Genomic DNA, 24,607 nt, shown 5'->3' on the forward strand with positions numbered 1-24,607 from the left:
GCAGATATGAAACCTCATTGTTTTCATCAGTGTATTGAGTTTTTAAAGCCACTTCCCTCAAAAGTACCCCGCCCCCACTCCAATATATTAGAATGAGCGCTTTATTTGGACGAAAAGAGGAAGGGCAGAGAGATGAGTAAACAGAATGTAGCGTCAGAAATGCAGGTGTCTAAGCTGATCTCCCAGGGGTGAAGGTTATGTTCAGTATCAGGCATGTTTAACCGTAATCTTGACCACTGGAATGTGCAAAGAAACCCCAGACTCAAATTGCATACTTTTACATTTTAGCAGTTTCGCAAGTCAGAGTTCTATATCTGGCCAAAATGATTTAAACAACATCACAGGGCTGTTCTAAATAATATGCACATATTTCTTGCTGCAATATAACACGAATTATAGAATCCTACGGTGCAGAAGGAGGCCATTCGGCCCATCGAGTCTGCACTGACCACAGTCCACACGGGTGGCATAGTGGTTAGCACTGATGCCTCACAGCGCCAGGGGCCCGGGTTTGATTCCCACCTTGGGTCACTGTCGGTGTGGAATTTGCACATTCTACCAGTGTCTGTGTGGGTTCCCTCCGGGTGCTCCGGTTTCCTCCCACAGTCCAAAGATGTGCGGGTTAGGTGGATTGGCCAGGCTAAATTGCCCCTTCGTGTCAGGGAGGACCAGCTAGGAGAAGTGCATGGGGTTATGGGGATAGGGCCTGAGTGGGATTGTGGTCGGTGCAGACTCGATGGGCCAAATGGCCTCCTTCTGAACTGTGGGATTCTATGATTCTATCCCACCCTGGCCCTATCCCCATAACCCCACACATTTGCCCTACTTAGTCCCCCTGACACTAAGGGGCAATTTAGCATGGCCAAACCACCTAACCCGCACATCTTTGGACTGTGGGAGGAAGCCGGAGCACCCGGAGGAAACCCACGCTGACACGAGGAGAATTCAAACTCTGCCCAGATAGTGACCCAAGCCGGGAATCGAACCCAAGTCCCTGGTGCTATGAGGCAGCAGTGCTAACCACTGTGCCATCGTGCCTCTCCCATACTCTCCATTGATTTTGTTTTCCACATGGAGTTTTCTCTGTTTTTAAGACGTATAGGGTGGAATTTCCCTGTCCCACTCACCATGGGAATCGTAGCGGGTGGGACACGGACCGTTGACCCTGGACGGGAATTTCCGGAATTGGGGCGAGGGCGGCCGGAAAATCCCACCCATAGTGTTTTTCTTGGAGAAGGCAAGGTTGAGATGAGACTTGACAGATGTATTCAAGATCATGAGGGACATGAACAGGCTGAATAGCGCTAAGCTGTTCCATCTCAAGAGGACATCAGGAACTAGAGGGCACATATTCAAAATAATGGGTGAAAGATGCGCTGAAATTTTTTTTCACCCAGAGGGCAGTTGGAATCTGGTCGGAACTTCCTGAGAGGGTGATGCGCTATCAATAAGGCGAAAGACTACCGATATGCCAATATAAGTGTAGGCTTTTATTCACAACAGAATCAGGAGCAGATCCCAACATATAACCAACCTGGACTGAACAAGGGGGAGGAGACAGCCACCTTTATACTAGGTGCCGAAGGGAGGAACCAAACTGGAAGGGGATATGTCCAGGTATGACAAGCACACACAACGGTGGTCCATATAGGACAAAGGCACAACTGAGGTCCACCACAGAGGGTGATGGAGGCAAACTTGATCGAGGCATTCAAAAGGGAATTGGATGTCAATCTGAAAATAAATGATGTGCAATGTAACGGGGAGAGGGCAGGGGAATGGGATTAGATAGAAGGCTCTTTCAGAGAGCCAGTGCACAATTGATGGGCTGAATGGCTTCCTTCTGCACTGTAAAGTTTCTGTGATGGATGGATGGATAATGAAAGATACTTTTTGAATGTACATTAAATTAAAACCTGGGAGTCCAAAAAACATTTATTTCTTGTTTTCAGTTTTCGATGTGAAAGCAGAATCTCTTTAAAAAAAAAACCCTGGCCCCTGAATTACTAATCTCAGTGCACTGCGATTCCCATAAACCCATTTTCCATTTGTGACTACGAGTCCCTCATGGCTTTGCGTCTCTCTGTCACCTCAGATATGCTTCTCTGTAATTTTTTGGTTTCGACCACTGGTCATTGTTACTGACTTTGAGGTTTCAATGCCAGTTCGATACGGACTCCATTCTCTCTCCCCCTGAGTGGAAACCTAGCTGATAAAAATCCTCCTGTGCAGTGCCAAGCAAATGTCAAAGCGAACTGGATACGTAGCTGTAAAGGCAAGTGTTGTAGGGCTGTAGGGGAAAGAACAGTCTTGTAAAACTAGAAAAGTAGCGCTTTCTGTGAGCCAGCACAAGTACGATGGGTCGCTTGGCCGTCTTCTGTTTTGTATCAGCCTATGATTCAATCTGATATCGCATAATGAGCCAATATCAAAGCATAAGCAAAACTTTTTTCCCCAGCTATTCCCGGAGCATTCAGTGTGTGTGAAGAAATACAATGTCATTTCTAGGTCGTATACCACCCTGTAAACACTGCCATAATTGCACAGGAGAAAGGTTGTGGAGTGAAATAATCCAGGTTGATTAAGATGTCCTGGTGCACTGAAAATAACAGTAAGAAGTCTCACAACACCAGGTTAAAGTCCAACAAGTTTATTTGGTAGCATGAGCTTTCGGAGGAGCGGCACTCTGAAAGCTTGTGCTACCAAATAAACCTGTTGGACTTTAACCTGGTGTTGTGAGACTTCTTACTGTGCTTACTCCAGTCCAACGCAGGCATCTCCACATCAGCACTGTAAATAACCCAGACTTCAAATTTACAACAACGACGAACTGATCAGAATGGAGCCCTGATTTTTTTTGATGAAGTATTTTTGGCAGCGTTATTCTCTTAGGTAGGGTTGGAAGGTTAAATATTAAAGTTTATTTATTTATTCGTCACAAGTAAGGCTTACATTAATGCTGCAATGAAGTTACTGTGAAATTCCCCTAGTCGCCACACTCCGGGGCCTGCTCGGGTCAATGCAACTAACCAGACTGTGGGGGGAAACCGGAGCACCCGGAGGAAATCCACGCAGACACGGGGAGAACGTGCAAACTCCGCACAGACAGTGACCCAATGCCAGGAATCGAACCCAGGTCCCTGGCACTGTGAAGCAGCTGTGCTAACCACTGTGCCACCGGTGATCTTCTACATTAGCCGTTTCTGAAATATAGCTAACAGATGTACCAACCTTTACAAACTGCCATAAAACACCTTTCTTAAATTCCAACAACAGTTCAGAGCCAGGTAGATGGTGGAGCTGCAGATTTGCTGAGGGTTGTAGGTGAGGGGGAGAAGGACCACAAATGATCTCTAGTTGGTATTATGCTGTGGACTCAGAACTGATGAAGTATAAAAGTCCATTGTACTTCCCTGAATGTTGTAGCACCATAACCTTCCAAAGGAAGGATCAAAATCTCCACTCAAAATCATTTAGAGATATTTGCATCTCCCTATTATTCACACATTAATTGCATTCAAGAAGTTAGTACTAAGATAAAAGCAAAATGCTGGAATCTGAAACAAAAACAGGAAATGCTGGAAAATCCCAGCAGGTCTGACAGCATCTGTGGAAACTTGAAACATTGGTTCTATTCTCTCCCCACAGATGCTGTCAGACCTGCTGGGATTTTCCAGCATTTCCTGTTTCTGTTGCAAAAAGTTAGTATATTTTATCCATTTTTTTAATATATGGATTATTTCTTTGATTTTTCACAGGATAGAAAAGAGAATTTATCTCACCATCACATGACCAGTTCAATAAAAGAATACAGCAATGGATTTTCACTCTCCCATTAAACTTACTTGAGAAAGGATATACTGGCACTGGAGGGGGGACAGAGGAGATCCACTAGGTTGATTCCGGAGTTGAGAGGGTTGGCTTATGAGGAGAGACTGAGTAGACTGGGGCTATACTAATTCGGAAGCATGAGGGGAGGTCTTATAGAAACATATAAGATTATGAAGGGAATAGATAAGATAGAAGCAGGGAAGTTGTTTCCACTGGCAGGTGAGACGAGAACTAGGGGGCATGGCCTCAAAATAAGGGGTAGCACATTTAGGACTGAGTTGAAGAGGAACTTCTTCACACAAAGGGTTGTGAATCTGTGGAATTCCCTGCCCAGTGAAGCAATTGAGGCTACCTCATTGAATGTTTTTAAGGCAAGGATTTTTGAACAGTAAAGGAATGAAGGGTTATGGTGAGTGGGCGTGTAAGTGGAACTGAGTCCACGAAAAGATCAGCCATGATCTGATTGAATGGCGGAGCAGGCTCGAGGGGCCAGATGGCCTACTCCTGCTCCTAGTTCTTATGTTCTAAATGTCAATATAAATTCAAGTACCAAAAGAGCTTAGTCGTTAATCAGAGATATACATTGGAGTTTGGCAGCGTTACATATGGAGTTTGCACATTCTCCTCGTGTCTGCGTGGGTTTCCTCCGGGTGCTCCGGTTTCCTCCCACAGTCCAAAGATGTGCGAGTTAGGTTGATTGGCCATGCTAAAAGTTGCCCTTAGTGTCCTGAGATGCGTAGGTTAGAGGGATTAGCTGGTAAATATGTAGGGATATGGTGGTAGGGCCTGGGTGGATTGTGGTCGGTGCAGACTCGTTGGGCCGAATGGCCTCTTTCTGTACTGTAGGGTTTCTATTCTATGATAGAACATGGAGACTTTACTCCTAGTAATTAACTAGAAATGATTGAAGTCATAGAATCCTACAGTGCAGAAGGAGGCTATTCAGCCCATCGATTCTGCACTGACTCTTTGACAAAGCATCTTACCTAGGCCCTATCCACATAACCCCATGTATTTACCCTAATAATGCCCCCTAACTTACACATCTTGGAACACTAAGGGACAATTTAGAATGGCCAATCCATCTAACCTGCACATCTTTTGACAGTAGGTGGAAACCGGAGCACCTGGTGGAAACCCACGCAGACAAAGAGAGAAAACCCCACACAGACACTCACCCAAGGTTGGAATTGAAGCCGGTTCCCTGCTGCGAGGTAGCAGTGCTAACCACTGTGCCACCGCGCCTCCATGCCGCCCTTCAATTTCTCACACATGAATTTTTCTATGAGTGTCGTGTTTATATCAGATCTGTTTGAACGATGAGGCCATTGAGTTGTAACATCGCAGAAATGAATGACTGAAGAAGCCACAAAAAATAATCCAATCACCTTAACTATCACGAAAAGAGCGACATGGAAATGATTTCAGTTTAGCTACCTGGTCTTGAGCAGCTAATGGTTATAAGTAAATTATGTATGCAGTGCTTTCATGGTTTATAATGTCACCTGAACTTTATGGATGATATTGGAATAGTGTAGATGAGATGGGCTTTAGATTGGTTTCACTGGTCGGCGCAACATCGAGGGCCGAAGGGCCTGTACTGCGCTGTAATGTTCTATGTTCTATGAACTAAGATCACCTGAACTGCCTTTGTGATCACTCTACTCTGTCCTTTTGTTCTTAGAATAAAGTTTCGTGCTCAAATTTTCAGTATTTGCTATATAGAAGTTCTTTTGGGACTGGCCCTTCCTGTCATGAGGCAAAGCTGGGATGATCTTCCCCGACTCCACTGCTTTCGCTGTGGTCCGATCACTGTTCATGAAATGTCAATGTAAACATTCACCAAACTTCCAACAAAGCTATGTCAGCAGAGCCCAAAGGAAATCCTTGGCAATGGACTCACTGTTCTTGTTGTACATGTTCTACATACTATCATACATGATAACAAGTGCGTCCTTCAGTGAACTCCTGTGCTGAACATTCATGGGCAGTTTTGGGCTCTTAAAAGATGCATTTTCTTTCAGGTATGAATTAGTTTCTTTGATTTCTCACAGGACAGAAGTGACTATGAGAACTTATCACCACTCTTACAATCGCTTGACCAGATCCATGAAGAGTACAGTAATGGATTTTCTCTTTCACACTAAGTGCCAATAAAAATTCAACTAACTTGGTCCTCGCTATCTTCCCTCACAAAAAAAAACTATATATTTTGAGAAGGAGGGAGAGAGCGACAATCTTTGATTCAAATTTTGGACTAAAATTTTCAAATTTATTAGTCGAAAATGAGCACTGAGATTTTCTAATCATACTTGTCGGCCCATTACCAATGAAAGGCATTGCCAAGAGTGGAACTACTCATTGCCATTACATGACATTGTCGAGGTAAAATGATTAAGACCCAATGGATTGGAATTGGCAAACTTTTGAAATATCCTGAGTATATAAGAACAGGCCTATGTTGATATTGGTTCTACTATAGACACAGCAACCGGAATTCTCTGGCCGTTCATGCCGGCAGGATTCTCTGGTCCTGCTAGCGTCCCAGTCCCGCCTGCTGGTTTCCTGCCAGTGTGGGGTGGCGTCAATGGGAATTCCCATTGACGGTGGCAGGACCAGCCATGAGCAAACAACGCGCCACCCCCTGCCGGCAGATTCACGTCATGTCATACGGTGAAGTATGCAGTGGACTCGAACCCACAGCTTCTCAAAGAAAGCTGGTCTTGGCTAAAGCATCTGGAGGATTTGAGATACTTTTCCAGCAAGAGGAAAAGGAAGTTGAAGAGAGAATCAACTTGTCTCCCTTTGGAGCTCTGAGGAACAAATTCAAGAAATGGGGAAGGGATAACTAAAGAAACATGGGAAGGAATTAATTCAAGACCGAGTGGGATAGGTTTTTGATTGATAAGGGTGTCAAAAGGTAAAGGGACAGGAATGTGGAATTAAAGGTCATGATCATATCAACCATGAAGTTATTGAATAGCGGAGCAGGCTCAAGTGGTCCTGACCTATTCTTGCTCCTATTATCTTCTTAATTGGAATGGGCATGTTCTTTCATATACAACTAGTTTTGCCATTGGTAAGAATCAAATGAGCACATTTGAAAAAAAATAGTATTGTGGCTTTATCAAATTTGAAAAATATAATGAAAGCTAGGCTTGTTCCTTTGAATTCGAACAAGAGGAATATTTTAGCTGTAGATAGGAGCAGCTTCTGAACTTTAAACTTCATATCGTGAACCTCCCATTCAGCACCACAGAAATCAAATGGAATGGACTTGGAAAGGAATGTGCCCAATGTCACCCAGTGAAAACCTGTCTCAATTGATGCCTGTTTTGCTATCTGAATCTTTTTTCCAATGCGCCCATTCTGTCTTTGGAAAATGACTTTAAGGCAGATTGGAAATAGAGAAGAATGGAAAGCCACAGCACAAAAAGTGCTAATGTCATTTGATCACCAGGTTCAAGACTGGAGCCGACATTAATCAGACCTCGGTAACCAAGAGGAAAGAAATAATATTAACACCACACAGTGGAACCCTATTAACTAGTAAATATACACCTTGTTCACTCAACGAATATCACTTTATTAAAAAGTGGTAGATCTTCCACTAGTCAATCTATGTATAAACTGATATTTCCATTTCCTTAATACTGCATCTTTCAGTCTCTATGGTTTTTGGTTACCTGTAGAAATCAGTTGAAGATATGCATCTTCTCAAGGTGGCAAATTCTTTGCTTATTTGACCTGTCAGCTCTTGAATGTACAAGCCAATTTGGTTTAATATAGGGCAATTCATTTACATTAAGGAAGTTATTCAACAATTTCAGTTTATTTTAGATGGTGCGTGGAATAAAGTGGTGGAAACGTTTAGAACTTCTTAATCAGTAGATTCAAACTTCAGTTGAAGAAATGTGACAATGGGACAGATTCCTTCTTTCACCAATTTCTGCTTGAAGTGAAAATGGATCTACCAGGGAGAGCCATAGAATCCCGACCGTGCAGACGGAGGCCATTCGGCCCATCGAGTCTGCACCGACCACAATCCCACCCAGGCCCTATTCCTGCAACCCCACATATTTACCCTGCTAATCCCCCTGACAGTAAGGGACAATTTAACATGGCCAATCAACCTAACCCGCACATCTTTGGAGTGTGGGAGGAAACCGGAGCACCCGGAGGAAACCCACGCAGACACGGGGAGAATGTGCAAACGCTACACGGACAGTGATCCAAGGCTGGAATTGAACCCGGCTCCCTGGCGCTGTGAGGCAGCAGTGCTAACCCACTGTGCCACTGTGCCGCCTCAGTGAACACCGGTTACTTTTGCACACACATTGGAAATCGTTGAGAGACTCAGCGAACGCCCTCTCAAAATAAGACACCCACTCAGAAAGTAAAGGTTTCCTCAAATTCAAACCCACTTTTTCTTGATACTTTTAACTAAGAATATCATTTTCTGCTGCTGAATAATCAATCCTGAATTCGACAATTACATTCCTCACTCTCGTTTTGCCGACCTTTTCCACAGCTAACTCCCAGCTTAGCAGAAATTCAAATCTTGCTCGAGCCTTAATAAACTGATGTATGAAGTAGTAACTAAAATTCTGCTTCTGTTAAGCGTGAACCTTAAAGGATGGGCATTTGTGACAGATATTTTTCCTGATAATGAATTGTCTCCCTACCTGTGGTACGCCTTTTTATACACGGTATGTAACAATAAAGTATTTGCAATGTCAAGAAAGATAAACATAAGGGCATGGAAGTAATATTCCGCCACTCAAAGCAATTGACTATTGAAACCTGGAAAATAATACTGTGCGATGTTAATCGGTAGAAATTTACCACACCCATATAAAATTGCTTTGTCTGTTATTTTAACAGAGCTATTAACTATTATTTTAACAGAGCTATTAACCCTGTTAAAATAGAGAGATTAATGACTTTGCTATCCCACGCAAATGCAATGAGTGTCCATAAACTAATATTGCACAATATCATTTCCAGCGTTACTAGTGAGGTGGCACGGTGGCACAATGGTTTAGCACAGCTGCCTCAAAGCTCCAGGGACCTGGATTCGATTCCCAGCTTGGGTCACTATCTGTGTGGAGTTTGCACATTCTCCCTGTGTCTGCGTGGGTTTCCTCCGGGTGCTCCGTTTCCTCCCACAATCTGAAAGATGTGCTGGTTAGGTTGATTGGCCATGTTAAATTGCCCCTTAGTGTCCCGGGAAGTCTTGGTTAGAGGGATTAGTGGGGCAAATGTGTGGGGTTGTGAGGATAGGGCCTGGGGTGGGATTGTTGTCAGTGCAGATTTGATGGGCCGTACGGCCTCCTCCTGCACTGCAGGGTCTCTATGATTGACTTCATTGGCTGCTGTGCCTGGTGAGTTTTTAAACTGTTAGAACAGGCGCATAAACAATATTTATCGATAATAAAAATCACAAATAATGGAAGTGCACTAGAAGGTCTTCCAGAATCTGGATGAAAGGAAGTTATTGTTTTGTGTGGAAATCCACATCGCAATTGGAGTCCTATGAAGGAGTATTCCTTCCTGACCTTTCCAGATTGATCCCATCCAGAACTTAAGCTGCTCAATAACTCACTCGGTAGTTCTAGATTTGGCAAATGTTTCTTCTAATCTCACTAATTTCTAATAGACATTCATCTGTCTTCTACAGGTATGTTGCAGGCGGGCTAATCCTGTTGGATCGCACTCATATTAAAGGGAACCTTAAATAATTTTCACCAAGTACTCCAGTAAAGAGTTGTCACCTATTCTGTAGAATTCTTTAAACCTCAATTTGTACCATTAGACCGCTGTCTTAAAGAGTGTGCTTAATTCTATTTTGGGAGGTAATTTTATAAAGCTTTTAACATTAGGTTCCAGTTTGAAAAGGCTATTGTTCCAGCGACTGATGAAATTTAAATAAAAAGAAACAGCATTATAAAGTGCTTGTATAAACAAATGTAAGTAATTATTTAACATATATAGACAAACATTGAGACACAAATGTCAATTAGATACTTATTTCCTTATTCTAGTTGGTATATGTCTTATTTCCAGCTCTTAAGAAGTGGACCTGTTATAAAATATTAATGTACGAAATATTCATATGAATAAAGTTCGATTAATAAATTGTCCTACGTTTCGAAGGAAGTGAAACTGTACTTACATTTTTGCCAGTGCATTTTCTGTGACATATTGTAATCTCTCTCGCGTCTCTCTGATGCAGACATAATTGACATCGCTAGGTTCTTACAAAGTGCTTCAGTGGAACATGTGTACAAGCTGGCGAAATGCAACATTGCAGAGAATTAAGACTTAAAGTCCCGCTCTGCAGCTGATGTCATCATGTTATGTCCAATCTCTCCTCTTGTGGCTGCGTTTTTTTTAAATTTTCCTCAGCGCGGCGCAACCACAGAAAGAAGCCGCTGATTCGCACTTGTCATTCGCAGTGGGCTCTGGAAGATATTATGCAGAGAGATGAACGTTTAGCCGATGGGTTTAATGACTACCCCATGCTTTAGGCAAAAAGGCAGTGTTTCAAAAGTCTTTTATTTTCACAAATTCAGCAGGCGAACGTAGGCCTACTCGCGTGCGTTGAGTACGTACTAAAAGGAAACACCTGTGAAGTCTTTTTGAATTAGTACATCCTGTTCTTAAGACATTTTCCTGCCCTTGACTTGGAATAAAAGGGACGCCATACATTGCAATATAATGGATCTCATCCTCGATTCCGATGCACTGTCACAGTTTGTCGACCAACAGATATCGCAAACGTGGGGCTGAAAGATCTTTTAGCCTGCCCTGTCTTTAAAAAATGTTGACTGATCTAGTTTAACTGTTCAGTTTGAATGTCATCAAATAAACTTATTCTCATCAGGAACGAGACTTGGGTTGTGCTGAAGGCTGGCACGTTTCATATTACGCACATATAAACCACCTCTCACTCAAGCTTTGTAAATGGCTCACTTTCAAATCTGATATTATAAAATTATCGATATATTTTCCTCTGCTCGCTCCTTTTAATGAACCTGTGCCCCCTTGTAATTGGCACTTCCACCCTGGGAAAAAGCCTCTGACTATCCATCCTGTCTGTGCCTCTCATAGACCTCTATCGGGTCTCCCCTCAGCCTCCGTCTTTCTGTGAAAACAATCCTAGCTTATTCAACCTCTCATAGTCAACACCCTCGAGACCAGGCAACATCCTGGTGAACCTCCCTTGCACTCTCTCCAAAACTTCCAGGTAAATAAATGGCATCCTCTCGCTTTACACCCTTGCATTTAAAATTAATAAATGGAGGAAAATATAACTCAATGATTCCTATTACAGTCATTGCTTTATTATATCCCATTCAACAGCACCTTAAGTGATATTTTATATCAAGTGGTACAAAATAAGTTGATTTTTTAGCAATCATTTATCAGAATTTTAAAATACAACTTCCAACCCTGGTGTTTAATTGGAACATCCTCATTGGAATTTCCTTGTGGATTCTCCTGACTGGCTTGTCAGAAATTCTGTTCACCCGTGTGTCCAGAATTCTGCTCAATATTAATGGCTGCTGACTGTAACAATGCCCAAGGAAATTTCTGGCGTCTGACTTTAAGCGTTGCTGGGAAAACAGCAACTGCATATAGTTCCCCAGGTCATAAATATCCACTGATATGTCTGTGATGGGCATCGATTGCGTACAGTTCTGGTCACCACATTACCAGAAGGACGTGGAAGCTTTGGAGAGAGTGCAAAGAAGGTTCACCGAGATGTTGCCTGGTCTCGAGGGTGTTGGCTATGGGGAGAAGTTGAATAAACTAGGATTGTTTTCACTGGAAAGACAGAGGCTGAGGGGAGACCTGATAGAGGGCTACAAAGTGATGAGAGGCACAGACAGGGTGGATAGTCAGAGGCTTTTTCCCAGGGTGAAAGTGTGAATTCTTAGGAATGAGTTAACAGACCTTCCAATTAAGTCTTAATTTGATCTCAATTATTCAATAGAAGTCACTGATATATAAAGGGGCAACAGGTGGCACTGGGTGTTGGTGGAGAATTGTGTGTGGAGTTGGATCAAAGAAATAAAGGTAGTTAATGAAAAAACAGAACTTGTGTCTCCTTTATTCTCCAGCAACTGAGAGGCTCAAACATCAATTACAAGGTTCAAGGCGAGAGGGGGAAAGTTTAAGGGAAATGTGCGGAGGAGGTTTTCATGCAGAGAGTGGTGGGTGCCTGGAATGTGCTGTCAGAGGAGGTGGTGGAAGCAGGTGCTTTTGAAAGATTGAAGAGGCATCTGGATGGGTACATGAAGAGGGAGGGAATGGAGGGATACAGACTGAGTAAGAGCAGAAGGTTCTTTTTTATCTTAGTGAGGGTGTCATGATCGGCACAGGCTTGGAGTGCTGAAGGGCCTGTTCCTGTGCTGGACTTTTCTTTGTTCTTTATTGAATCCAAAGGCCATTTTTTCACCATACTGAGGGTAATTTTGAGTTTCAGCTAGAGTGTAAACCACCTGTTAACTTATTCTCATTTAGGTTTCTGAGGTTCATGGAAATAAATATCAGGAGAGTTGATAAAGCCAATATCATGCATTGTATACTATCTCCCAATGTTACTTGGGGTTGTGAGGTGCGCTTTGCATCTAATGTGAAAACTGGCTAAATATCTGCTTGGGAATGGGCATAAATATCACTAGACTAAGAGTGCCTGAGGAAATCTCATATCCCAAAGGTCATGTTGTTGAAACCAGGGGACCAAGAACCTATCAGAGATGGAACAGCAGAAATGTAATAGTTTCAAATTCTGGTTGGTTATTGTGGGGGATCAAGGAGTTAAAATCATAGAATCCCTACAGTGCAGAAGAGGCCATTTGGTCCATTGAATCTGCACTGACTCTCTAAGTAACTTATCCAAGTCTTTCTGCTTCCCCCCCATCCCACCTCACCATCCCCCTCACCCCCCTCCCCCCCCCACCCCCTCATCCCCCCCCCCACCCCCTCATCCCCCCCCCACCCCATCATCCCCCCCCCACCCCCTCATCCCCCCCCACCCCCTCATCCCCCCCCCACCCCCTCATCCCCCCCCCCACCCCCTCATCCCCCCCCACCCCCTCATCCCCCCCCCACCCCCTCATCCCCCCCCCACCCCCTCATCCCCCCCCCACCCCCTCATCCCCCCCCCACCCCCTCATCCCCCCCCCCACCCCCTCATCCCCCCCCCACCCTCTCATCCCCCCCCCACCCTCTCATCCCCCCCCCACCCCCTCATCCCCCCCCCACCCCCTCATCCCCCCCCAACCCCTCATCCCCCCCCACCCCCTCATCCCCCCCCCCACCCCCTCATCCCCCCCACCCCCTCATCCCCCCCCACCCCCTCATCCCCCCCCCACCCCCTCATCCCCCCCACCCCCTCATCCCCCCCCACCCCCTCATCCCCCCCCACCCCCTCATCCCCCCCCCACCCCCTCATCCCCCCCCCACCCCCTCATCCCCCCCCCCACCCCCTCATCCCCCCCCCACCCCCTCATCCCCCCCCCACCCCCTCATCCCCCCCCCCACCCCCTCATCCCCCCCCACCCCCTCATCCCCCCCACCCCCTCATCCCCCCCCCACCCCCTCATCCCCCCCCCCACCCCCTCATCCCCCCCCCACCCCCTCATCCCCCCCCCACCCCTCATCCCCCCCCCACCCCCTCATCCCCCCCCCACCCCCTCATCCCCCCTCCCCACCCCCTCATCCCCCCCCGCCACCCCCTCATCCCCCGCCCACCCCCTCATCCCCCCCCCACCCCCTCATCCCCCCCCACCCCCTCATCCCCCCCCCCCACCCCCTCATCCCCCCCCACCCCCTCATCCCCCCCCACCCCCTCCCACCCCCTCATCCCCCCCCCACCCCCTCCCACCCCCTCATCACCCCCCCCAAACACCTGATGATGAAGACCCCCCCAACCCCTCATCTCCCCCCCACCCCCTCATCTCCCCCCCCCCACCCCCTCATCTCCCCCCCCCACCCCCTCATCTCCCCCCCCACCCCCTCATCTCCCCCACCCACCCCCTATCTCCCCCCCCACCCCCTCATCTCCCCCCCCACCCCCTCATCTCCCCCCCCACCCCCTCATCTCCCCCCCACCCCCTCATCTCCCCCCCACCCCCTCATCTCCCCCCCACCCCCTCATCTCCCCCCCACCCCCTCATCTCCCCCCCACCCCCTCATCTCCCCCCACCCCTCATCTCCCCCCCACCCCCTCATCTCCCCCCACCCCCTCATCTCCGCCCCCACCCCCTCATCTCCCCCCCACCCCCTCATCTCCCCCCCCCACCCCTTCATCTCCCCCCCCACCCCTTCATCTCCCCCCCCACCCCCTCATCTCCCCCCCCCACCCCCTCATCTCCCCCCCCACCCCCTCAGATCCCCAACCCACCCCTCATCTCCCCCCCCACCCCCTCATCTCCCCCCCCACCCCCTCATCTCCCCCCCCACCCCCTCATCTCCCCCCCCACCCCCTCATCTCCCCCCCCACCCCCTCATCTCCCCCCCCCCACCCCCTCATCTCCCCCCCCCACCCCCTCACCTCCCCCCCCACCCCCTCACCTCCCCCCCCCACCCCCTCATCTCCCCCCCCCACCCCCTCATCTCCCCCCCCCACCCCCTCATCTCCCCCCCCCCACCCCCTCATCTCCCCCCCCACCCCCTCATCTCTCCCCCCCACCCACCCCCTCATCTCCCCCCCCACCCCCTCAGCTCCCCCCCCCCCCACCCCCTCATCTCCCCCCCCACCCCCTCATCTCCCCACCCCCTCATCTCCCCCCCACCCCCTCATCTCCCCACCCCCTCATCTCCCCCCCCCACCCCCTCATCTCCCCCCCCCACCCCCTCATCTCCCCCCCCCCCACCCCCTCATCTCCCCCCCCACCCCCTCATCTCCACCCCCACCCCTTCATCTCCCCCCCCACCCCCTCATCTCACCCCCCACCCCCTCATCTCCCCCCCCACCCCCTCATCTCCCCCCCCACACCCTCATCTCCCCCCCCACCCCCTCATCTCCCCCCCCACCCCCTCATCTCCCCCCCCACCCCCTCATCTCCCCCCCCACCCCCTCATCTCCCCCCCACCCCCTCATCTCCCCCCCCCACCCCCTCATCTCCCCCCCCCACCCCCTCATCTCCCCCCCCACCCCCTCATCTCCCCCCCCACCCCCTCATCTCCCCCCCCACCCCCTCATCTCCCCTCCCACCCCCTCATCTCCCCCCACCCCCTCTTCTCCCCCCCCCCACCCCCTCATCTCCCCCCCCACCCCCTCATCTCCCCCCCCACACCCTCATCTCCCCCCCCACACCCTCATCTCCCCCCCACCCCCTCATCTCCCCCCGCCCACCCCCTCATCTCCCCCCCCCACCCCCTCATCTCCACCCCCACCCCCTCATCTCCCCCCCCACCCCCTCATCTCCCCCCCCACCCCCTCATCTCCCCCCCACCCCCTCAGCTCCCCCCCCACCCCCTCATCTCCCCCCCCACCCCCTCATCTCCCCCCCCACCCCCTCATCTCCCCCCCCACCCCCTCATCTCCCCCCCCACCCCCTCATCTCCCCCCCCACCCCCTCATCTCCCCCCACCCCCTCATCTCCCCCCACCCCCTCATCTCCCCCCCACCCCCTCATCTCCCCCCCACCCCTCATCTCCCCCCCACCCCCTCATCTCCCCCCCACCCACTCATCTCCCCCCACCCCCTCATCACCCCCCCAGCCCCTCATCTCCCCCCCCCAGCCCCTCATCTCCCCCCCACCCCCTCATCTCCCCCCCCACCCCCTCATCTCCCCCCCCACCCCCTCATCTCCCCCCCCACCCCCTCATCTCCCCCCCCACCCCCTCATCTCCCCCCACCCCCTCATCTCCCCCCCCCACCCCCTCATCTCCCCCCTCCACCCCCTCATCTCCCCCCCCCACCCCCTCATCTCCCTCCCCCACCCCCTCATCTCCCCCCCCACCCCCTCATCTCCCCCCCCACCCCCTCATCTCCCCCCCCCCACCCCCTCATCTCCCCCCCACCCCCTCATCTCCCCCCCCCCCACCCCCTCATCTCCCCCCCCACCCCCTCATCTCCCCCCCCCACCCCCTCAACTCCCCCCCCACCCCCTCAACTCCCCCCCCACACCCTCAACTCCCCCCCCATCCCCTCAACTCTCCCCCACCCCCTCAACTCCCCCCCCACCCCCTCAACTCCCCCCCACCCCCTCAACTCCCCCCCCACCCCCTCATCTCCCCCCCACCCCCTCATCCCTCCCCCCACCCCCTCATCCCTCCCCCCACCCCCCATCCCTCCCCCCACCCCCTCATCCCTCCCCCCACCCCCTCATCCCCCCCCACCCTCTCATCTCCCCCCCCACCCCCTCATCTCCCCCCCACCCCCTCATCTCCCCCCCCACCCCCTCATCTCCCCCCCCACCCCCTCATCTCCCCCCTCACCCCCTCATCTCCCCCCCCACCCCCTCATCTCCCCCCCCACCCCCTCATCTCCCCCCCCACCCCCTCATCTCCCCCCCCACCCCCTCATCTCCCCCCCACCCCCTCATCTCCCCCCACCCCCTCATCTCCCCCCCACCCCCTCATCTCCCCCCCCACCCCCTCATCTCCCCCTCATCTCCCCCCCCACCCCCTCATCTCCCCCCCACCCCCTCATCTCCCCCCCACCCCCTCATCTCCCCTCCACCCCCTCATCTCCCCCCCCACCCCCTCATCTCCCCCCCCACCCCCTCATCTCCCCCCCACCCCCTCATCTCCCCCCCCACCCCCTCATCTCCCCCCCACCCCCTCATCTCCCCCCCACCCCCTCATCTCCCCCCCCCACCCCCTCATCTCCCCCCCACCCCCTCATCTCCCCCCCCATCCCCCCCATCCCCCCCCCACATCCCCCTCCCACCCCCCCCCACATCGCCCTCCCACCCCCCCCCACATCGCCCTCCCACCCCCCCCACATCCCCCTCCCACCCCCCCCCCCACATCCCCCTCCCACCCCCCCCCACATCCCCCTCCCATCCCCCCCCCCCCACATCCCCCCCCCCCACCCCCAAGGTGAGGTGCCAGGCACCTCTGGGACTCGGCAAAAATCCACAGGGTCGTTGGCCAGCTGGGCGGAACTCGGGGTGACGATCCAGCAGCGTGGGAAAGTGGGGCATCTCGATCCCCAAGGCTGAGGACAAAAGCCTGATTTTTCTGAAAATTCATCAGAATCAAAGTCAGTTTAGATGAAGCGACATTACCAATCTGCTGATTGGTGGTTTGTGGGCAACCTTTCCAAATTTGGAAACCATTCTAAAGATATTTTTAACAATACCTGTCACAGATGCTTCCAGTAAACGTTCTTTTTCTGCACTTGAAGAGTTAAAAGTTATTTGTGAAGTATGATGAGTCAGGAACACTTGACAAGTTCAGCAACATTGACAACCGAAAGTGCATCTACAAGATTTTACCTACGATCTGTAATTGATGATTTTGTGGAGAAAATGTGCAGAAATAAAGCTGTTTAAATCGCCGTGCCAACAAGGAAGGAAGCAAGAAAATGTTAAAAATCTGCCTCTCTTCCATATTCTCTTGTTTAAATTTTGTTTTTCAATGTAGACCATTGCTGGTCGGATATAATGGCTGTAGCTGGTCACATGTTGGTCGTTCTAACTCCCATCGCACTCAAGACCGGCCTTCAGGAAGTCTCTTCAGGACAAAGAACAGAATCCTGATGGACAAAGCTACTGATGTTGGACTTGGACTCACTGGGCAGTCCACTCACGTGAATTTACAGCAATAAGTGCTTTGATTGTGTGAGGGGAAGTTAACTTTGAAGCTGAATTAAGCTCTGAAATATACTGAATGGCAGCATGTACATCTTGTTGATTGGACTACTTGCTCCTGCACTGGATTGACTCATTCTGTCCTGCACTGGGCTGGGCTGCTGATTTTTCCAACTCGTTGCTCAGTAAATTCAAGACTCACATCGCAATAATGACCATCTTTACTGTCATTCTCAGAACAGCTAGGCTTGGATTTCATAGAATCCCCACAGTGCAGAAGGAGGCCATTCAGCCCATCGAGTCTGCACCAACAACAATCCCACCAAGGCCCTATCCCCGTAACCCCACATATTTTTCCCCATTAATCCCCCTGACACTAAGGGGCAATTTAGCATGGCCAATCAACCTAAGCAGCACATCTTTGGACTGTGGGAGGAAACCGGAGCACCCGGAGGAAACATACGCAGACACGGGGGGAATGGGCAAACTCCATACAGGCAGTGACCTAAGTCGGGAATTGAACCCGGGTCCCTGGCGTTGTGAGGCAGCAGTGCTAACCACTGTGCCACCATGCCACCCATTTCAATTCAGCAATTATATAGGCATGTTTTTACAAGTTATAAAGCAGTTAAGCAGTGGTCAGTTTGTGTATTTCGTGACTTGTGCCTTTGCATTCTGTGGGCGAGGTCGGGGTGTGTGATGTCACTGGAGGGGCAGGCATGACGTTATGGGAGGGGGGCACCCAGAAATGAAGGTAAGTGCAGAACCCCATAAAGTGTAAATCCACCTCTGTTCCCCGCCTGAGATTGGTTAACTCAGCACAGTCCAAAGGTTGGAGCAGGAACCTTGCTGATGCGCATGGTCTAGCTTGGGGGGGAAGCAGAGAGAAATGTTTATTGCAGTACTTTTCCCTCAAGCAAGTCAATTATTTTGAGAGTTTACCAAAAGAGAAAATGCTGGAAAATCTCAGCAGGTCTGGCAGCATCTGTCAGGAGAGAAAAGAGCTGACGTTTCGAGTCCGGATGACCCTTGTGAAAGCTTTGTCAAGCTTTGAGAGTTTAGCTCAGTTGGTTGGACGACACGCCAGTGAGTCTAAATGCCAAGGGTTCAAGTCCTACTCTGGAACTTAAACACAGGGAGTGCTGCTTTGACTGGAGGTACCATCAAACTGAAATCTTGTCTGCTTATGGAGGTGGATGAAAGTGGTTCCACCGGCGAATTTATCCCCCGGTGAACACCAGCAAACCACATTGCTGTGTGAAAATAAATTGCTGCATTCGACAGTGAACATTAGCAATGAAATACCTTGGGACATTTTAGGAAGTGAAAGGCAATATATCAATGCAGGCTAGTGGTGGCAAAGAGGTCAGCACTTCTGCTTCACAGTGCTTGAGATCCAAGTTCGGTTTTGCCCTTGGTGTGGAGTTTGCAACTCCCACCTCTCGGCGATGGCCTCGTGGTATTATTGCTAGACTATTAATCCAGAAACTCAGCTAATGTTCTGGGGACCCGGGTTCGAATCCCACCATGGCAGCTGGTGGAATTTGAATTGAATTTTAAAAAATCTGGAATTAAGAATCTACTGATGACCATGAAACCATTGTCGGGAAAACCCATCTGGCTCAGTAATGTCCCATTGCTTTATCTATATTGACTGCTCTTAGTTTCTCGTATTTGTTTTGAGTGCTCGAGGATCTGGCTGTTTGTGTCCTGGTTTTCACTCAACCAGCTTGATGGAACAGTGAAGTGTTCCATCACTATGGAGGATTTAATATTGTCATCTTAAATTTTGACTGGGATATCCAGAAATCTCTGCAACGTAAGCTCTGGGCAAAGGTTTGATTTTTAAAATGAAAGTCAGTTTTTATAGTTCATAGAATCCTTACAGTGCAGAAGGAGGCCATTTGGCCCATCGAGACTCTCCGACAAAGCATCTTACCCAGTTCTTTTATTAATGTCCAGAAAGCACTCATTTATGAAGATTATGAACATTTCAAATGGGGTTTCTTAAGCAGAGCAATTGCGGGCGGCACGGTGGCACAATGGTTAGCACTGCTGCCTCACAGTGCCAGGGACCCGGGTTCAATTCCCGGCTTGGGTTACTGTCCGTGCAGACTCTGTACCTTTTCCCCGTGTCTGCGTGGGTTTCCTTTGGGTGCTCCGGTTTCCTTCTATAGCCCGAAAGATGTGCTGGTTAGGTGCATTGGCCATGCAAAATTCCCCCTCAGTGTACCCGAACAGGCGCCGGAGTGTGGCAACTAGGGGGATTTTCACAGTAACTTCATTGCAGTGTTAATGTAAGTCTACTTGTGACACTTTAAAAAAATCTAAGGACTCAACGAATAATTCCGTGCTCTGCTCTTTATCTGGGTTGGTCCGATTTTAAGACTTGGTTGGAGGTGGCTGCCTTACCCACAGCGCTCGCTATGTGTTACGCTGATGCTCCTGTGGCATAAAGGAATGGTTTGCACCATGGTTGTCAACTCACCTGATGTGGCTCAGGGGCCCAACCCTGTAATTTTAGTGCAGCAGAAGGCAGTGGGCTGAGAAGATGTACGGGTCCTGCTCTCGACCAGTTGTGCTTTTCATAGAATCATAGAATCCCTACAGTGCAGAAGAAGGCCATTCAGCCCATCGAGCCTGCACTGACAACAATCCCACCCAGGCCCTATCCCCATGACCCCACATATTTACCCTGCTATTCCACCTGACACTAAGGAGCAATTTAGCACGGCCAATCCACCTAATCTGCTCATCTTTGGACTGTGGGAGGAAACTGGAGCACCTGGAGGAAACCTACCCAGACACGGGGAGAACGTGCAAACTCCACACAGACAGTGAGTTGATTTTTAAAATGGAAGTCAGCTTTTATAGTTCGTAGAATCCCGGCAATGCAGAAGGAGGCCATTTGGCCCATCGAGACTCTTCGACAGAACACTTTATTCAGTTATTTTATTTATGTCCAGAAAACATTCATTTATGAAAGTTAAGAACATTTCAAATGGGGTTGCTTAAGCAATTGTGGGTAGCATGGTGGCACAGTGGTTAGCACTGCTGCCTCACAGCGCCAGGGACCCGGGCTCGAGAGAACATGCAAACTCCACACAGACAGTGACCCAAGGCCGGAATTGAACCCGGGTCCCTGGCGCTGTGAGGCAGTAGTGCTAACCACTGTGCCACCGTGCCGCCCATTTCTACTCGCCTCTTTCGATACCCTTTCAAACAGTCAGCCTCCAGATGTCACGGCTGTCCGTGACTGTCGCTCAGTTGTCAGAGTTAATATCCCCCATCTTCTTATCTTGCCTGTCGTGTTCTTACAGCAGAGATATGGACACCCGGAAAATCATGGCCAATTCACTGTATGGGAGGGGTCTTTGAGTATACAGCCCTGTACCAGTGTGGCTGAATCAGAACACACTATTGGCTTATATTGATGAGGGACCTAAAAATAGAACTGTGTATGTTTGTGTTATAAGATACTGTGAAAAGGTCATGATATACCTGCTGGGAGAAAGCTGTGTACATGGAACTTTCTACAGATATACCCCAGTTTGTTGAATACTCCACTAAGGGTTATGATTTGAATGCACAACACTTTTTAACATGCTACCTTTTGGAAGCAGCGTGTGTGTTCGCCTCTGGCTCCTAATTTCCAGGCCAGAACTTCTCCCCAGTCTCTGCTGTTGATTCCTGTGTGTTTAGGCCTCCATTGGTGGCCCTATCTCCAGCTGCCTATAGGCCCCAACATTTGGAAACCCATACCCGAACCTTTCCCCCTCCACCTCTCCTGCTTCAAGGTCCTTAAAATCGCTGAATGAAAATTGCCTGATGGCCTAGTGGTGTTATCGCTAGACTATCAATCCAGAAGCTCAGCTAATGTTCTGGGACTGGGTTCAAATCCCGCCACAACAGATGGTGGAATTTGAATTCAATAAAAATATCTGGAATTAAGGATCTACTGTTGGCCATAAAACCATTGTCGATTGTCGGAAAAACCCATTTGGTTCACTAATGTCCTTTAGGAAAAGAAATCTGCCATCCTTACCTGGCCTGGCCTACATGTGACTCCAGAGCCACAGCAACGTGGTTGACTCTCAACTGCCCTCGGGCAACTAGGGATGGGCAATAAATGCTGGCCAGCCAATGATGCCTTTGTCCCATTAATGACTAAAAAAAAGATTGCTTTGGAACTTTTTATTACATTATCTTTTAGCGGATACTGGGGCGGCACGGTGGCACAACCCCACATTCCCGCCTACCCCCAATAACCCCTTGTTAATCAAGAATCTATCTAGCTCTTCTTCCACTGCCTTTTGAGGAAGAGAGTTCCAGAGACTCACCACCCTCTGTGAGAAAAAATTCTTCTAATTTCTGTCTTGAATGACATACCCCTTATATTATGAAAAGTGACCCCTAGTTCTAGATATTCTGACAAGAGGAAACATCCTCTCCACATCCATCCTGTCAATAACCGTCAAGATCCTAAAGGTTTCAAGCGGTATGCTGGTACAATGGTTAGCACTGCTGCCGCACAGCACCAGAGACCTGGGTTTGATTCCCAGCTTGGGTGACTGTCTGTGCGGGGCCTGCACGTTCTCCCCATGTCTGCGTGGGTTTCCTCTGGTTGCTCCGCTTTCCTCCCACAATCCAAATATGTGCAGGTTAGGTTGATTGGCCATGCTAAATTGCCCCTTTGTGCCCCGGGATGCGTAGGTTAGAGGGATTAGCGGGGTAAATATGTGGGGTTACGGGGATGGGGCCTGGGTGGAATTGTTGTCGGTGCAGTCTCGATGGGCTGAATGGCCCCCTTCTGCACTGTAGGGATTCTATGATCAAGTCGCCTCTTACTCTTCCAACTCCAGTGGATACAAACCTAACCTCGCCAACCTTTCCTCATAGGACAGCACACCCATTCCTCATATTAGTCGAGTAAACCTTCCCTGAACTGTTCCCAATACATTAACATCTTTCCTTAAATAAGGAGACCGATACTCCAGATGTGGTCTCACCAATGCCCTGTACAACTGAATCATAAGCTCCCTCCTTTGTAATCAGTTGCCCTCACAATAACTGATGACATTCTTAGCTTTCCTAATTACTTGCTTTCCTTGAGTGAAGATAAGAAGTAGCACTGGGTACGAGACAAGGGCAATCTCTTTTGCTCCTTGATTCCAACTCGTTTGCTGATGGAGCATGCATGGACGTTTGAAGTGATTTGTAGGGTTCTACAAGGTCTCGGGGAATTTTTATTATTCACAGGATATGGAAGAAAAAAGAAGAAAAACTTTTTTATCTGAGATACTTTCAGCGATAGGGCGGCACAGTGGTCAGCACTGCTGCCTCACAGCGCCAGTGACTCGGGTTCAATTCCTGGCTTGGGTCACTGTCTGTGCGGAGTTTGCACATTCTCCCCGTGTCTGCATGGGTTTCCTCCGGGTGCTCCGGTTTCCTCCCACAGTCCAAAGACATGCTGGTTGGGTGCATTGGCCGTGCTAAATTCTCCCTCGGTGTACCCGAACAGGCGCTGGAGTGTGGCGACTAGGGGATATTCACAGTAACTTCATTGCAGTGTTAATGTAAGCCTACTTGTGACTAATAAATAAACTTTGAACAATATGCCTTTCAGCAATATCTCAGAGTACCTTGAAGACAAAAACATACTTGAAAGCTAGACAAACAATCTTGAGCAGAACAAGGTCGGACAAACAAAAATGAGACGTGTGGGCAGTTAACCAAGGCCAACCAAAGCAGGTTGAGGGAAGAATGTTGGTCAAGACAAAAGAGAACACCCTCCTCTTCTTCGGATAGCTCTCTACATTGGCAGCGCGGTGGCACAGTGATTAGCACTGCTGCCTCACAGCACCAGGGATCTGAGTTCGATTCCTGGCTTGGGTCACTGTCTGTGCAGTGTCTGCATATTCTCCCCGTGTCTGCGTGGGTTTCCTCCGGGTGCTCCGGTTTCCTCCCACAGTCCGAACGACGTGCTGGTTAGGGTGCATTGGCCGTGCTAAATTCTCCCTCAGTGTCCCTGAACAGGCGCCGGAGTGTGACGACCAGGGGATTTTCACAGTAACTTCATTGCAGTGTTAATGTAAGCCTACTTGTGACACTAATAAATAAACTTTAAACTTTCTTTAACATATAGTTTACTCCAGCAGTTTGGGGATTAGTTTAATGTATTCTTTGAAGAATGTGTTGATTGAATGCTGCCCGCCCCCTCAAAACTGCTTTCGAGTGTCAGCCTTTATTATCATAGAATACCTACAGTGCAGAAGGAGACCATTCAGCCCATCAAGTTTGTACCGACCACAGTCCCACCCAGGCCCTATCCCCATAACTCCATGCGTTTACCTTAGCTAATCCCCCTGATACTAAGGGGCAATTTAGCATGGCCAATCCACCTAATCTGCACATCTTTGGACTGTGGGAGAAAACTGGAGCACTCGGATGAAACCCACGCAGAAAGTGACCCGAGTCGGGATTCGAACCCGGGTCCCTGACACTGTGAGGCAGCAATGCTAACCATTGTGCCACCATGCCGCCCTGCTCAAAGTCATGCAGTGATGCTAAAAACTAGATGGCACAAATAAATGTTTTTTATCTCATCGCCTAATGTAGTAATTTGGCTCCACCAGTTATTAATGAATGAACAGCATTTATTAACAGTAACAACGACACACAGACCAATGAGGATTCAATGCTTACAGTCATGCCTCCAGGATCTAACTGCTGGGAGAAGCCCAGGCAAGTTGGAGTGAAGCCCCAACACAGTTCCTGGTTCGCCATCCCGGGTCATGTGACCCTTCCAGGAGATTGCCCTTTAAGGGGACCAGGCACCACAGAATTGTTAGCTAACTTAAAGCCCATGGGATTAAAGGTCCAGTGGCAGTGGTTTTTAAAAAAAAATTATTTATTGGTGTCACAAGTGGAATTGCATTAACACTGCAATGAAGTTACTGTGAAAATTCTCTCCGGTGCCTGTTAGGGTACACTGAGGGAGA

At 49.5% G+C, this 24,607-nt stretch overlaps 1 protein-coding gene across 1 annotated transcript in view; it reads right to left on the bottom strand.

Annotated features, from left to right (window-relative positions):
- Positions 1-24,392, bottom strand: part of nfkbid (nuclear factor of kappa light polypeptide gene enhancer in B-cells inhibitor, delta) — a 159,083-nt gene extending 134,691 nt beyond the window's left edge. The window contains exons 1-3 of the mRNA XM_078199151.1: positions 24,312-24,392; positions 16,910-17,034; positions 10,007-10,122 (exon numbers count right to left, since the gene is read on the bottom strand). Of these exons, the coding sequence (XP_078055277.1) occupies positions 10,007-10,122; positions 16,910-17,034; positions 24,312-24,392 (322 nt within the window). The remainder of the gene's footprint in view (positions 1-10,006; positions 10,123-16,909; positions 17,035-24,311) is intronic.
- Positions 24,393-24,607: the final 215 nt, after the last annotated feature.

This window comes from Mustelus asterias, chromosome 27, assembly GCF_964213995.1.
Source record: "Mustelus asterias chromosome 27, sMusAst1.hap1.1, whole genome shotgun sequence".
Lineage (NCBI taxonomy): Eukaryota > Metazoa > Chordata > Chondrichthyes > Carcharhiniformes > Triakidae > Mustelus > Mustelus asterias.